Below are 14,940 nucleotides of genomic sequence, written 5' to 3'. Positions count from 1 at the left end.
CTACTGATCGATGGGAATCCATGCAACAGGTGTTTTAATATTGAAATAAAGCGTAAAATATATGGCGCAAAGAGGAAGATTTGATTGTATATGTTTGTATATCATTAATGTACGTCGATAACATCATCCCTCTTTAGATAGCAAGTTGCATGTGATTGATATCTAGTTAACATTAGATAGGCATCTGTTTTACATTATACATTCGGATACGAAATCCATCAGTTACATCAAACAAGTGACTTCTTGGCAATTTCCATATTAGTTTTGAAATGTATCGCGTATTTACTTTATTCTGCAGATTTTGGATTTTACCTATTAACTATGTAACATTTCATATAATATAACATATATTAATTATAAGATAAATAGCATTTAAGGAAGGCTAAAGGGTCTGGCCTGTCTTAAGGCTTTAAAGCCAACCAAACACCAAACAAGTGACACAGCGCTACAAGACAACATATATAAACAAATTGTTGTCTTAGTTAAACGTTGGGGTATTGTGCAAATCTGTATTTGCGTTGAGTTTATACAGGAACTTCTTTAAGACGCACACACATTTCCAAAACAAGTTTTAAAATAGGAACGTATAATAATTATGTTTTTGTACTCGAAGACATCGCAATCGAAAGAAAGAAACTTTTAATATCACATAACATTTTCCGTGCTTACAATAAGGTGGTGGTGTCATTTCTAGACCAATATATAAAGTTACTCAGCATGTTATTGTAGTTTTTTTTATATAACTATTGTATTTGAACGTCGTTTAGGTAATTGTTTCATTTTTTTCTATTTCAGGCCTAAATTAAATATCAAATGCTTCTCCTCCTATGAAAACCGGCTCGTCGAAAAAATTCCATTACTCGGAAGTATGACGTTTCTGTTTTCATTTCATCTTTTCATTTTTTATTTTTTTTATAAAGTTGCTTTTATATTTAAACTTCCGACTATTGGATTTGTTCTGTAGTTTTTCATATATATTTTTTTACGATTCGACACTTTAATATGCAAATATTTTTTATTCCACTTGGTTGCCGTACAAATAGTCTGTAACATTGTTTTGCTCAAAGTCAACATACAAACAATTCCAAAAGTGAAAATATTGCATCTCTTGTACTGTAATTACAAATAATACATAATAACTTCGGTTGACGTGTTTTTTGTGTTTTTTTTTTTAAAAAATCAGAATAAGGAGCCAATTTGTTTTTGTCTTAAACATATACACATAGTTTATCATATTCATACTTGGACAATCGTATATGATAGGCAACATATGTTGCATCAAATGCCAAGATAGACACGCAATGCCAAACCTCATTTTCCCGCGCTTATTAAAATTTACGTTTCAATGTTAAAACATGTAAATATACATTGTAATACTGGTAATATGTTACCTAATGACAAGGATTCGATAAAAAAGGGACGTTTTGATGCATAGTTGAGTTTGCTATGTTAGGCCAATTATTACGAAGAGCTCATACATGAATGGATAATATCAAATAATTATACTCTTAAATGACTTAACGAAAGTTAAATATCTTGATTTTGAATTTCGAGTTTCTTTTATGCTTTTCAATGAAGTATGGAGTTTTATCAATGACGTATCATCAGTTTTCATTGCAAATTAAGGGACGAAAATACCAACTTTTAGAACTACAATTACATTCATTGTAGTTACTTCTCCTTGATCAAATCTAAACACACCACTTTTAACCAGAAAATGTTGCCGAAAATAATAATTTAATTAAAAAAATAGGTTGCTTACTTTTAAATAAAGATATTAATTGAAGTAAACAGCTCACCGTTTATTAGAAAAATGGTTATTTGTTTTTCATACGCCTTATTTCTATTTTATTCGTGATCATAGAAAAAAATATATTTTCACTCGTGGCTTCACCATTCTTGATAATATAGTTTGGGCTAGGACAGTTATGAAATTTACTACATTAAAACACTGAAATCAAGAAATATCTATTCAAGAATGTTATAACAGATAAGCATTGTTAGCAGTTTATTTCCTCTTTCTTTTCAAAATAAATTCCAATCAAGCATTGACCTATACATTCTGCATTTTCTATTCTGAAAGAAATATATAGCAGGGTTATTAGTACTTCCTTCTGATCCGGAGGGTTGTATTCGACACGAATGGATTCTTGCAGGCTCGGATTTTAAAATCAAAACCTTAGGAAATCCACGAGCGTCGAATGGGACATTACAAATCAAAGCGCAGTACTAATGACCCTTTTTATTATAATATAAAGACGACGTACACTATACATTACTGGTTTAAATCACATAATGGACATATTCTTCCATAGTGCTTGCCATTTTTATCAACACTGTTTTGTTTTATGACGTATCAAAACAAAACATCACGCTCAGGTTATGTGCATTTTGCAGTTTTTTTAAGTAAATATATAGACCTTCAAACGGACTGTTGTATACATCTATCCGTGGTTTTAATACTAATGGTTATTTCATTTTTTCAAAAGCTGATTAGTAGCAATAATTTGCTTTGCCATGTATAACCTTAGCTTCATGGTATGTGCTTTAGAAAGCTTTAAACGGTTGGTTGGATGCGGAATGGGGAGGGCTCATAAACCACAATAGCAGGAAGATAAGCACTGATTGAATAAATTGGGGAGCTGGTATGTACCGAACTGCTTTGCACCCCTCATCAATTTCACTCTACATTCCAAAAAGATTGTGAATAGTCCTGAGATTTAACTGGTTCTTGCAAGTTGCGTGCTCTATCAATTGAGCTAACTGACCTGTATAACTCATATACTCCGGCCTGTACGGAACATTCACCGCAGGAAACTGGACGTTCGTCCTCAAATTTTAGAACACCGGTGCTAACAGTAACATAATTGTCACATCGACAATTGTAAGTAAAACAAATAGATGAACAACAAGAGTTCTATTTTGTTAATTATTATAAATCAACTGAAAATCGCCAAATAAACACGATATGTTGCAAAATTGGTTTGGCGGCTTGTCAATTATCGCTCAAACCAATACCAACATTTACAACTCTGAGAAATCAGTGGGTCATGATTTTCAGAAAAAAAATAGAATTTTAGAGAATTTTTTATATAACAGTGGAAAGTGTTCTTTATTATGGGGTCATGGTCTTTATCCTGGTATTAAGAAAGATATAATAAACTACCTGAACCGAGACCTTTTGTTTACATTTTTTGCCGTGCATTTTACCAATAAGTCACGTGGGTTCTTCACCGTGAATACGGCGCGCTGTATGTTCACTGTTGAATATGAAAAATTGATAGGCTTATGATAAATTAAATTATTGAATTAATATTTGGTCGCGTTGAATAAATTTATTTGTTATAATTATAAGTAATAATAATCAACTTTCTGAACATATCAGTGGTATTTTGAATTTATTCTGGTAACATCTTCAAATCGTATGCTATATTAAATAACGATATGCGCTGATATAAATCAAGTCATACCCAAGTATGTTCACGACTCGCAACACTGGATCTAAGATGAGTAAGCTTATTTTGAGTTTATATAATAAACGTTCTCCACTTCCGGGTGTTTCAAAGATCAAGGGTAACGTAAATTATTAACGAACATAGCAATAGTACAGTTCATATATTTTATATATACAAGAATATGCATGTAAAAAGGAACTGTTAAGCCAAGAAGTGTAGTAACCTAGGCCGACGGCGGATACGGCTCTTCTATTTTTTTTTAATAAAAACTAGATGTCTGCTTTGATTTCTTTAAAAGCAAATCAAATCTACACCAAAATAAACTACTCTCGTAAAAAGGTAGAAGGCACATTTCCCGGTTTCTCGAAATTGTCGTTACTTTTAGAATGTCTCGTAAATATTGTTACAACTTACGAGCAATATAAGTCCCTCGGACGTCTCACGATAAAGATGTTCATAAACCTTTTTTCAAAAATCAAGACAAACATGTTTTCATTATACAATAACGGGGGAAAAGTTCCTTTCGACTCCGAAATAACCACGTATGTCTGCATACTGCCCTCTATTATACTCGCTGCATGCTATTGCAGACTTAAATTTTGAGTGTTAGAGGACATTTAAATGTTTGATATTATTTTGGAGACATACAGTTGTATTGAATGGTATATTGGGGAACAACTTCAACATGTTTAGTGTTCGTCAAGTAATTTATACACTAACCAATAGTTGGAGAACTAAAGAAATAGGGTGTTATTATCTGAGTATAATGACTGTGTTGTTCTGCTAAAACTTCAATAAACTCCCAGTCATTCAAATACCACAATCGTTCGATACATACTTTATCAGTTGTTGCTCTTTTTTGCAACTGACTTTTTAAGGCAACATTTTATATGAGCGGTGTGTGGATCGGACACCTAGCAAAACTGCTCACTAGATACGTTTTGAACTGAAAATTCAGAGTACCTATGACAAAAAGTAGCATTGGGAGCTCAGAAAAAAATAAAATAAGTGTCGAAATATAACAAATTGGTTTTGATAAAAAAATAAAAAAATATGACAGAGCATGAAACGTTACGAATAATTTAATTGATTGATCATCATCATCATCATCATCATCATCATCATCATCATCATCATCATCATCATCGTCGTCGTCGACGTCCTGACAATTTAGTCACTACTAATAATTCGTCGATACCAAAATACGATATAACATAACTTGCTTTTTTCCATGAGTTATATTTTCGCTACATTTCCGAATCGGGTTTTACTTTTTTTCACTATTCAGGATGTGCCGCTGAAGCACAATAATTGCTCTTTGCGTCGCCAATCATCAGGGCCACTGCACATCTCATAGGCCGTCTAGATCTCTTAAAATTGAATTATTTTTACATACTTTGTATTTTGCAAATATGTATATCTGTATGCAGTATGGTTAAGTCAACCAACCATTTTCAGAAAATAAATATTCAGTGATTATAATATTTTGTTCCTTTTTCTCAACCAAATAGTTTTAGTATTAACAAACAAGGCGCACTGAAAATGTTTCATTATTGTAAATAGTTAATAAAGGACATTTTGTCCAGCAAATGAAAACATTCATATTTTAATATAATAAATTATGTCATACTAGCACCAAACAGGATAATATTTTTAATTCAATTTTCAAAACAGCCAATTATTCATGATCAATTCAAACAAAGTAAAATGCTTATTTACTTTGTTACAAACATTACACCCCATGTATGCTATGTATAAATCATGTTCATTTATTCTTCCAACATACACATTTCCATACGAGAAGACCAATGACCGTGGTCGATTTGGAAATTTTTAAAAAACTCCAGCAGACCTATGACCGTGACTTTCACATGCTTACTTACGCACTATAAACTCGAAAACCATTACGCGCTATTTTTAAACGGGTAAACACAGCTGAGACAGCGACGAAATATTCATTAAATAATGTGAAGTGTTGTATTATCGACCTCATACTAGTTCGTAATGACAATTCTAGGCTTGATTTGAGGAAAAACTGTATTTGCCGATTTTGGACCATCTTGTGTGTAGTCACTTTATTTCAAACAATTTAGTTCTGAATGCAATAAGAGAGAAAGAAAAATTGCCCCTCATAGTCATTCGACAATAAGAGTTTATCAATTTTATACAACTCTTGTTAATAAACCAACACTAAGCCGATTGTCCAGAACTTTGTGAAAGCTAACAGCTTTGTTAACAGCATCGTTTTTAATTCTAAAATGTGAACTATTTTGTAATATACTAATATGTTCAGAAATAAATAAGTGCAGCTCAAAAGGGCGTCTCGAACAATTCAGTTTAATATTCGTGCACAAACCATGAGGATATAGTCAATATTAAATGTTAATACAAATGTTACTATATATAGTAAGTTTTAGTAACACATTTATGCAGTGTTTTTGCATGATTCGGCGATTATCTGTTTATCATTTTGCGGCGCAAAGAACGTTCGTAAGCTCGAAATTTGCGACTGTATATAATGTATTATTTTAAAAAATCTAAATAAAATGATCTGCTTGAACAGATTAAAAATGAAAATCGTAAAGAGAGGCAAACGCGAACCCAGTTTAGGAAAATATGCTCCATGCCGTTATCGGGCCAGATATCGAGCGCTGTCACATAGCCACTGTTGGCGTCGGTATTAGTTTTTCGGGTTAACCTTAATCAATCGGGGTCAATTTCCCTATATCCGTATACATGGCAAAGACTTACTAAATGTGACCATTTTAAGAACCTTAATAAAGTCTTACGTTCAAATCGCAATGGCACTTCGGGCATGGTTGAAAACGGGTCCAACTGCGACCCGGGCTCCGAGAATATCCTTGTATTGCGCATACCCGGGTATAAATATTTCATTAAAGAAAAGAACGTGTACCGACACTCAACACGCACATCTTGTAAACCTGGAGATTTTTATGAACAGCACACGTTTGAGCACGTGTTTTTGTCAGTTGGTTCATAAAAAACATAATGATTGATTTGGTTTAATATTAATTTGATATAATATATTAACAAAACAATAATAGTAAGATATACAGTAAGTTCGGTATTTACACCGTGTACCGCTGTATACTGCATCCTCTGTATAGAATATAATAGAGTATGTACATAACATGGTAATTGAAAAAGTGAATAAAGGGTCTGTGTTTCGTTGGTTCTTGAATTCGTGGATCACCCAACCCACGAAAACCACGAACATTTATGTCCAACGAACATTGATGATTTCACACTATCCGGCATCAAGTTATTGACAAGTACTGAAATAAAAATGTTTTAGATAGCAAAGTCATGTGTATATATTGGAAGTTGTTTATTAATTGTTGAATAGCCACAGCTCAAATTTGACAAATGGGGCATTTTTTATGATTGGACAGGTAGAGGTTCATACGAGGGCAAATATTGAGTTGTCTGATAACTGACTACGTCTTGTTTTTCCTATTTGTAAAACACTTAAAAACTTGACAATTTCCAATGACTTCTTAGTATACTTGTGCCAAGTTAGAGTCAAAGTTATGTCCAAAGCCCGGATTATACACTCCGCTGCATTTGAACTCAACACAGAGAATGTTATCATTGGATTTACGTCGTATTCAAAGCACCCAAAAGTTATGTAAGGTATTGCAGGCTCACTTCACCGCAGATGAGTAGTTGCAGACTGACAGATGTGTACTTCATTGTAAATAGCATGTTTAACGAACTCGTGTTTTAATTCAAAATATAACATCAGCAAGAATAGCAGAAATAAATGTTGTCAAAATAAATCAAGCAACATCAGAAGCAGGTAAAATGAGCGGCATATCCCCCATCAACAGGATCGTTATTCTCTGTCGTTTGTTCTGAAGACAGGCATCTCAGATTTGACTCTTGATGTAAGATGTCAAGCTCTTCGACGCTATTGACCTCGCCGATTAACCCAGATGTTGCCGAGTACAAGCCATTGCTTGAGCCGTATATGTCTGGTGCAACGAACTCGTATATGCCATCGCTTCGGTTTACTTGTGTGATACCATTCAAATTCAGTAGATCTTTTGATTCCTCAGCAACTACGCACCGAATTTCACTATTGTTATATTCAAGAATTACTTTAACCTCTGTATTATCAAAGTTATTTCGAAAACCCGGATCGTACATTCCGCTGCATTTATACTCAACACAGATAATATTATCACCGTCGATACGACCTATGTCATATTCTAAAACACCAAGAGTTGTGTTTGCTATTGCAGACTCTTTTCCACCATAGCTTGTTACTTTAAGAGAGATGAATTGCCCTGAAGCGAGTAGATATCCTTCACCAAGACTTACTTTGAACTTTGCTTTACAAACTTTATAGCCATCTTTTGTGTATCCATCTTCATTTTTGTATGGATACCATGCAAGACGACAAAGAGCCGCTAGCTCCCAAGGAGGACTTGAAGCAAAATGAGAACAAAGTTGTACCGGTATATATCGAGATGTCCAATCCACCCAGCTTGAAATCGAACCTGAATATAAAATGGCATAAAATTACTTTTAAAGACCGTTCTCTTATAATTTTGGATTTCTTCTCTCTTTTTTCAGTGTATTCTTGGGGTTTTGACTGTTATTACTAGATTATGCCATTATAACTTGATTTAATGTCTCACATTTTGGTGATAATTGCCTTTAAATACACAAATTTTAATTATTTACTTTTGATTTTAGTATGACTTGAAAAAGTGATAAATATTACTTACACGTCTATCGATAAATTATAATTTTGAAAAAGTGTTCATTCAACATTCAACTTATAAGCAGTGCTTTAACTATTGAATGTCTTAAGTAAACGATGTCAAAATAGAAATTTACAAATTTTGCTGCGAAAAGTACTAACATATACGTAGGCTAGTTTAGCAGTTTTATTGTACGCTTGGCTTTTAAGAGCTGATTAGAACCAATGAATTAATCAGAACTGTTTGTTTGATAAACATCCTTGTCTCATTAGATTTTTAGAAGACTGATTGTTTTGATTTGTGTCGATTTCAGGCTATCGAGGAAATCGAATTCTTTTGTAATTTTGTGTACTCTGAAAAATGAGGAAACGTAGCACAATATATCACTTGTCAAGTCTGACAAATATCAAATACACATATTGTTACACTCGCAATAAAAATGAACAGTTATTTTTTGTGGTCAGGATATTTCGTCATGTGTTCGTATTAATAGTCACTACACGGAATAGTTCAACTGGCATCCGACAGGGCTGTTCGTTGTCAACAATATTATTTGGTCCTAATATTAATAACTTGGCAATAAGTTTAAGTGTAGGAACATGTATTGGCGTAGACAATGAAGGTATTGTACTTATAGCAGAACATAAACGAAATCTGCAAATGGTGTTGACAACTCTAAATTCTTGGTACACTTCAAACTGTAAAGTTGACAAGAGCAATGTTGTACATTCAAGACCAAATTCAGTTCAACATTCAGACTACTCTTAAATCTGGTAAAATGCCGATGTTGCGACAAATAATCATACCTTGGGAGTAGATATTGATAATGTTTCACCGGGGAAGTGTTTAAATAAATCAAACCAAGTCAAACCATTTTTGTGAAGCCTTGCTAAGCTCAGGGCTTACATGGTTGCGCCGGATGTCTTGGAAGTTACGCTGACAAAGGTAAGCCAATATAATGCACGCACAACGGAGAAAACTCGTTAGATTATCTATTAACTAAAGGTTCGGATTTTGAATATATTAACAACTTTAATATCACGATGTTTTCTCTATTCACGTTCCATGTTATTTTGATCTGAAAGTTTTAACGACTGAATATATAAGACTTAAGCCTAGATATTGAGATGCAATTTTTGTACACATAATAAAAATGAAATGAAATTATTGTAATTCGGGTGACATGTTTCAAACTTGTGCGTTCTTTAAGCTCGTTCTGAAGGAAAGAAGCTCTTTGAAATGCGCATTAAAATGATAGAAATACATGCATTTATATTAAGCGACAACACTATGATATCATGGTTAAATCAAGAATGTCGTGATGCATGAAATATGTTTAACCAGTTTTAACACATATACACTTTGAACAAAATATAATGAAAGTCGAAATGAATTACTTCAGGTAAAGTATTATCCGTCACAAGCACAAAAATGAGTGCTATAATAATTAAGATAAACGTAAAGGAAGTTGGGAAAATGTTTCGACGGTCACCAACGAACGATGGAAGCGAACACATTAATATACTACAGTAGTTCCTTTTTGAGTATAGAAGGCCATGGTTTTGTGAAAACAAAATTATGAAGGGACTGACAAATATCAAATACACATATTGTGACACTTCAACAGAAGAGCCCAACACTACATTTACAAATGATGACATTTGTAAAGCGATGAAATTACCAGGGACAAATAAAGCATGTTCTTTTGAAAATTATTTAAGAGAGGTTTAATATTTTGGAAGGTCTACTGCATTTTAGAAAATCAAATGCTTTCAAGCTCTAGGTTGAAAAGCATAATTTTACTCATTTTTAGAATACTTGAAATTCAGATCCGTATAATTATTGGCGTATGATCTTAACATTGACCTATATGAGAACAACCAATACAAATGCACCGTTATCGCGTTAAATGAAAAAGAAGGTGAATTTCAAAGACCACAAAAAGAAAATGGTTCATAAATTTACATTTTCAACGGAGTCCATCATTTTTGCGCATCTTGGAGAACTGCGCAATAATTGATTTAAACAAATATATTTACATTTTCCATACAAAATTATGCGAACGTATTTTGGTTTGATTTGCCATTGAAAAGCTATATCTAAACACTTTGCTTCAGAGGCCATCTATGGATAAGGAGCTATGGAATGCCCTACATGACAACCAGATCCATTTGAAAGAGCCGGTATAAATTGGTATAAGCATGCATATGAAAACTATGCCAGTATTCACCTGAACCGATATTGCTCTAAACTGCGGAGGGATATATTCTCACGAAACATAAATAGACAAAAGAAAACTGTTGTTTTTCGGATAACTATGCCGCATGTTTTAAACAAAAGTACAAAGGCTTTTAAAGCACACCAAGTAAATTCTAGGTTTCAACTCGGGTATATATGGGGATATGTGTCACTACCAACTTATATATGTGCTACACAGCTTTCTGGAACTCGCAGACATCATAAGTCAAGACTCTTGGAGGTTGATTGTAAATTAATCCATTCATATTTACGTATTCAGAAATTACAATGATACGAACCACTATGACGACTATTAAATATCATTAAAAACAATCATATCCAAATATAAATTTCTCCCCAATGGCTTGTTAATTGTGTCTATATAAATCACGCAGGCAATTGCAGTGTGGCTATGAATGTGTTACCGAAATTTCAGACCACATGCATAAAAAATTTGAAACCGTATCTGGATAAGTCGCACATAAATACATAATACTCTTATTTAATTAAGCTTAAACTATACTGTTTATATACCGACTCACAGATCTTCGCCAGTACTTTTGAGTAAGCACACGGGCCAAACCTGGCACGGCTTTTTGGCTTTACGCACAGACGGGTACCAGTCACAAGGTAAACATATCCCCGGTCGGTAAATAAACAGTATTTTTGGCAGAGTAACCGAAGAAAATTGCGAAAACGCAATTAGTTTGTTCTTGTTCAGCTTTTGCACCTTGGGGAAAACTTCCTTCTGAACATGCACCTGACGTATACAGTTGTTTTATCAAAAAAAAATGTCTCAATCCGAAATCTGCTAACCTTCATAACTTGTGAATGATAAAGATTGTTTGAAATATAAAACAAAATATGCAAAAATAAACGACCAAAAGTGGATTATTTATTTATTTATGTGTATCATAGTGTACTAGAACGTATTTTTTTTACGATTCTCAGTCCAAGAGATTACCCTAGGGACCCAATCGCTCAAATCAGGTAGCTCGACTGGCCAAAAATGTTGTCCAAATACCAGGTTACTGTGGTTTAAACGACTGAGTTTAATATGATCAGACGCAAGCAGTGATGGCTACGGCGTATACATGATAAGCGAATAGCGTTTGGTAAGCGATCACTTGTAGATGTCTAACATGAAGTAATTAAACCTCAAGCTTACTAGGGGACCAAGAAGTGACGTCATTAGATGACGTAGCGAATTACACCGCACGCATAGAGAGTTTTGGTGACGATTTGCTCCCGCGAGAGAGGTATTGTCAGATTAGTAGCTTACGTTTTTGTTAACATGACTTGGTTAACGTAGTCGTAGTCTCCTAGTATGTTAGAATGAGACGTCTTTTTGTCTCAAAGGCAGGCTCCTTGAAGATATCCGTGTTCTTGGGGAAGTTATTCAGATGTTTAAGTGTCGAATGTTGTAGAATATTCAAAGATACACGGATATTGGTCTGATGCAGAGAAGGTAAAAAGCTCTGCCTCGCAAGAATTAGAAGATTTATTTTTAAAAACACTGAAGCGAATTATTAAAGCAGATGCTTAGTTTCAGATTATTGGTCAATTAGTAATACTAGTTTTGAAATCTTAGACACACAATGCAATTATTTTTTCGTGAAAAAAAAATCATACTCATTCGTGTTATCTTCTGTTTAATCAGAATTTAGTGGCGGAATAGGTATATACATTTCTACCAATTTTCTGATACGTTCTATAATTCTAAACAAAATATTATTGAATGACTGTGATTTATTTAGTTACAAAGTGTACCTTCAATAATCGCGGTTGGTGTAGGAGGTGTTGTTAATTCAGTTGTTTTCGCTGGTAACTGTCCTGTCGTAACTGAAACTGAAATTGTGCGTTTGATACAGTGAAGATAGCAATACATTTCAACGAATATGAACAAAGAGTAAACAAATACTTTCTTCCAAGCAATGTGTTCGTTTAGCTTTTGTTATTCAAAGAGATATGGATGAATATAGGAGAAACAGTGAACTTAGATATCGACAAACTCACTGTTTGAAATTGGGTGAGTTATTCAGGTTATAATCAACTGATATTTTTCAATAAAGCACTGAAAAAATGTATTTCCTTCCCTGACTTTACTATTAAGTGAACAACAACTGATAGGTGCTAAGTTGACTTCGATGTCTTTACGTATCTAGGCAAAAATGATTTTAAAAAGGTAACACAATATAATGTTAAACCATCCCTCTTGCTTCCTTCTTTTTTTCTCTTAAATTTTGTCAAATCAAGTGTCAGTATCTAGTAAGATATGAAATTGTAAAGACTCAAGTTAAAGAGCACAAACATTGAGTTTTTTCTTAAATTATGAAAAATGAAGTGCCAAACCCTAATTGAATTCGGAAGATATTATGCCCAAAAAGATTTGATTCCAAGTTTGGTGAAGATTAGACAAATGATTTTTAGAGTGTAAAATTTGTATTTGCAAAACTGTATTGCTCAATAGGATGGCTTTTGATCAAACCTAGTCATGATATAATGCTTATAAAGATTCTTGTTCCACTGGTAATGGTTGAATTAGAAACACTTAAGTAAAAGAGCGGACGTCGACGCCGAACATGATCCCTAATGTCTGCCTTTTTACGCAGGCGTCACATCTTCTCAGGAACCTCGAAACATTTGGTCTATACCACTTATTTTTAGAATTGTGATACCCATCCGTTGTTGTTTTTTCGAGGGAAAAAACGAGAAAAAGTATTCAATATATATTACTTTTGCTACTACCCTTTTCTGCAACGTACCATATTATTGCCTTAAATAGTATGTTGAGTTTGTATTTACCTTCATTTGTCGTGTTCGGCGCTAGAAATTGTGTGGCGCTCAAAGTCTTTTTGTTTAAATTTGTGGTTGTCTCCATATCATTAGTTGTGCCGGTGATGTAATCACTTGTGCTTTGTGTTGATATGGTGGATTCTTCTCCCGAGTTTTGTGTTAGCAAAACAATAACAACAACCGATGTTACCGAACACATAACAAAGATGGAGACAAACGCGATCAAGCGTATCTTTGCAGTCAGGAAAGCACCACTCCCTGGTTTCGCTTCATCATTTACAACATGTTTATTCAAGGATCCATATATATGTTCCGCTTTGCGATTACCAAGATTTGTGTAGTCATTTTCAGGAACGATAATTCCATCTTTGGAAATATCTCCATACATATGTTCCGTTCCACGAGCAGTAAGATCTGTATAGTTATTTTCTGGTGCGTTCTTTTCATCTTTGGAAATATTTCCATACATATGTTCTGTTCCACGATTACCAAGATCTGTATAGTCCCTTTCTTGGGAGCTCATTCTATCTTGGGAAACATCTATATACACATGGTCCGTTTCACGAATAGCAAGATCTGTATAGTCCTTTTCTGTGGTGCTCATTCTATCTTTGGAAATGTCTTTGTACATCAGTTCAGTTTCACAATTACTGATCTGTATGAGCCATTCAATCTTAGTAAACAAATATGTTCATATACCTACAATTAAGTTCTATTTCACAATAGTCCTTCTCAAAAGTCTTTCTTTCATTCTCAGATGCACTTTTAAGCTGATCTTTAGCGGAATGGTCGGCTTATAGATTACAAATATTCATGTAGTTTTTTACTGCTTAAATTCTTCATATCGTTCTCGATGCTGGTATATTAAACATTCTGTTCAGCCACGGTGTTTAGATTTAAGCAGAATTGTATTCATTGTATTCATTTAATGTATTAAGTGTCTGTTCATGCTTGAAATAATGTAAAACAGGCCATTCAGATCCTTTGTTCATTCTTTGTCTAACACAGCGTATCGAAACATGCCATTATTTGTACCTAGTATATTATAGTTCACTCTATAAAACAACCAGGAAGAAAATATCGTGTTACAGACTGAACATAATCAAATATTTGTTTACTACTGGTCGTTTTTCTGAAAGTTAATAGTTCATGAATGTATTGATGTGCTTGAAATGTCAAAACTGAATTTATACTACGTTCAATTGCCGATGAACCGCATATCATAAACATTCAATCCTTTAAATACTAAAATGCTTTTAAAATATTTTGCAAAATTACCTTTATTGCAAATACCATTCCGGTTGACATGACTTGTAGCATACATACACGTGTTTTCTCCACCAAATCTATTCATGGAAAAATGACGCACACTGAATAAGTGTTTTAATAAAGCAAGTGTTTTCTCGTTTAATCATACCCTTCGTAATTTCTTTTCGGGCGACTTAAAGTCTAACCCGCGAAAATTCAAAATGGACAACAAAATATAAGCTTAAAACTGACTTCGATAAAAAAAATACCGAGACAAACATTCTCCTGACATTTATTCTTTCTTTCTTTCATGATTGATGATTCAGAAAAGACAAATCATCTCACTTGGTTGTGGGAGGTTTTCTTTCAGATCTTTACGCAGATTAGATTATCTCCTTAAAAATCACAGAGAATGTTTAACGTTATGCTTATTATTAAAATACACTTAAAAGAAAAGAGTCAATTTTACCCCT

The 14,940-nt window shown here is 33.6% G+C and overlaps 1 protein-coding gene across 3 annotated transcripts; it reads right to left on the bottom strand.

Moving 5' to 3' along the window:
• Positions 1–6,493: 6,493 nt before the first annotated feature.
• On the bottom strand, positions 6,494–14,229 carry LOC128217914 (uncharacterized). 3 transcript variants are annotated; one of them, XM_052925371.1, is made up of 4 exons: positions 13,229–14,228; positions 12,194–12,271; positions 7,800–7,978; positions 6,494–6,751 (listed from the first exon to the last, which is right to left on the bottom strand). In XM_052925371.1, exons 1-4 carry the CDS (start codon positions 13,848–13,850, stop codon positions 6,734–6,736), a joined length of 897 nt encoding a protein of 298 aa, XP_052781331.1. In that variant the 5' UTR covers positions 13,851–14,228; the 3' UTR covers positions 6,494–6,733. The 3 variants fall into 3 exon arrangements, with proteins under 3 accessions (XP_052781331.1, XP_052781332.1, XP_052781330.1); XM_052925372.1 differs by lacking the exon at positions 7,800–7,978 and having other exon boundaries at positions 13,229–14,229; XM_052925370.1 differs by having other exon boundaries at positions 6,494–7,978; positions 13,229–14,226.
• Positions 14,230–14,940: the final 711 nt, after the last annotated feature.

Source organism: Mya arenaria, chromosome 14 (assembly GCF_026914265.1).
Source record: "Mya arenaria isolate MELC-2E11 chromosome 14, ASM2691426v1".
Taxonomy (NCBI): Eukaryota; Metazoa; Mollusca; class Bivalvia; order Myida; family Myidae; genus Mya; species Mya arenaria.
This window is presented reverse-complemented; position numbering and strand designations above follow the sequence as displayed.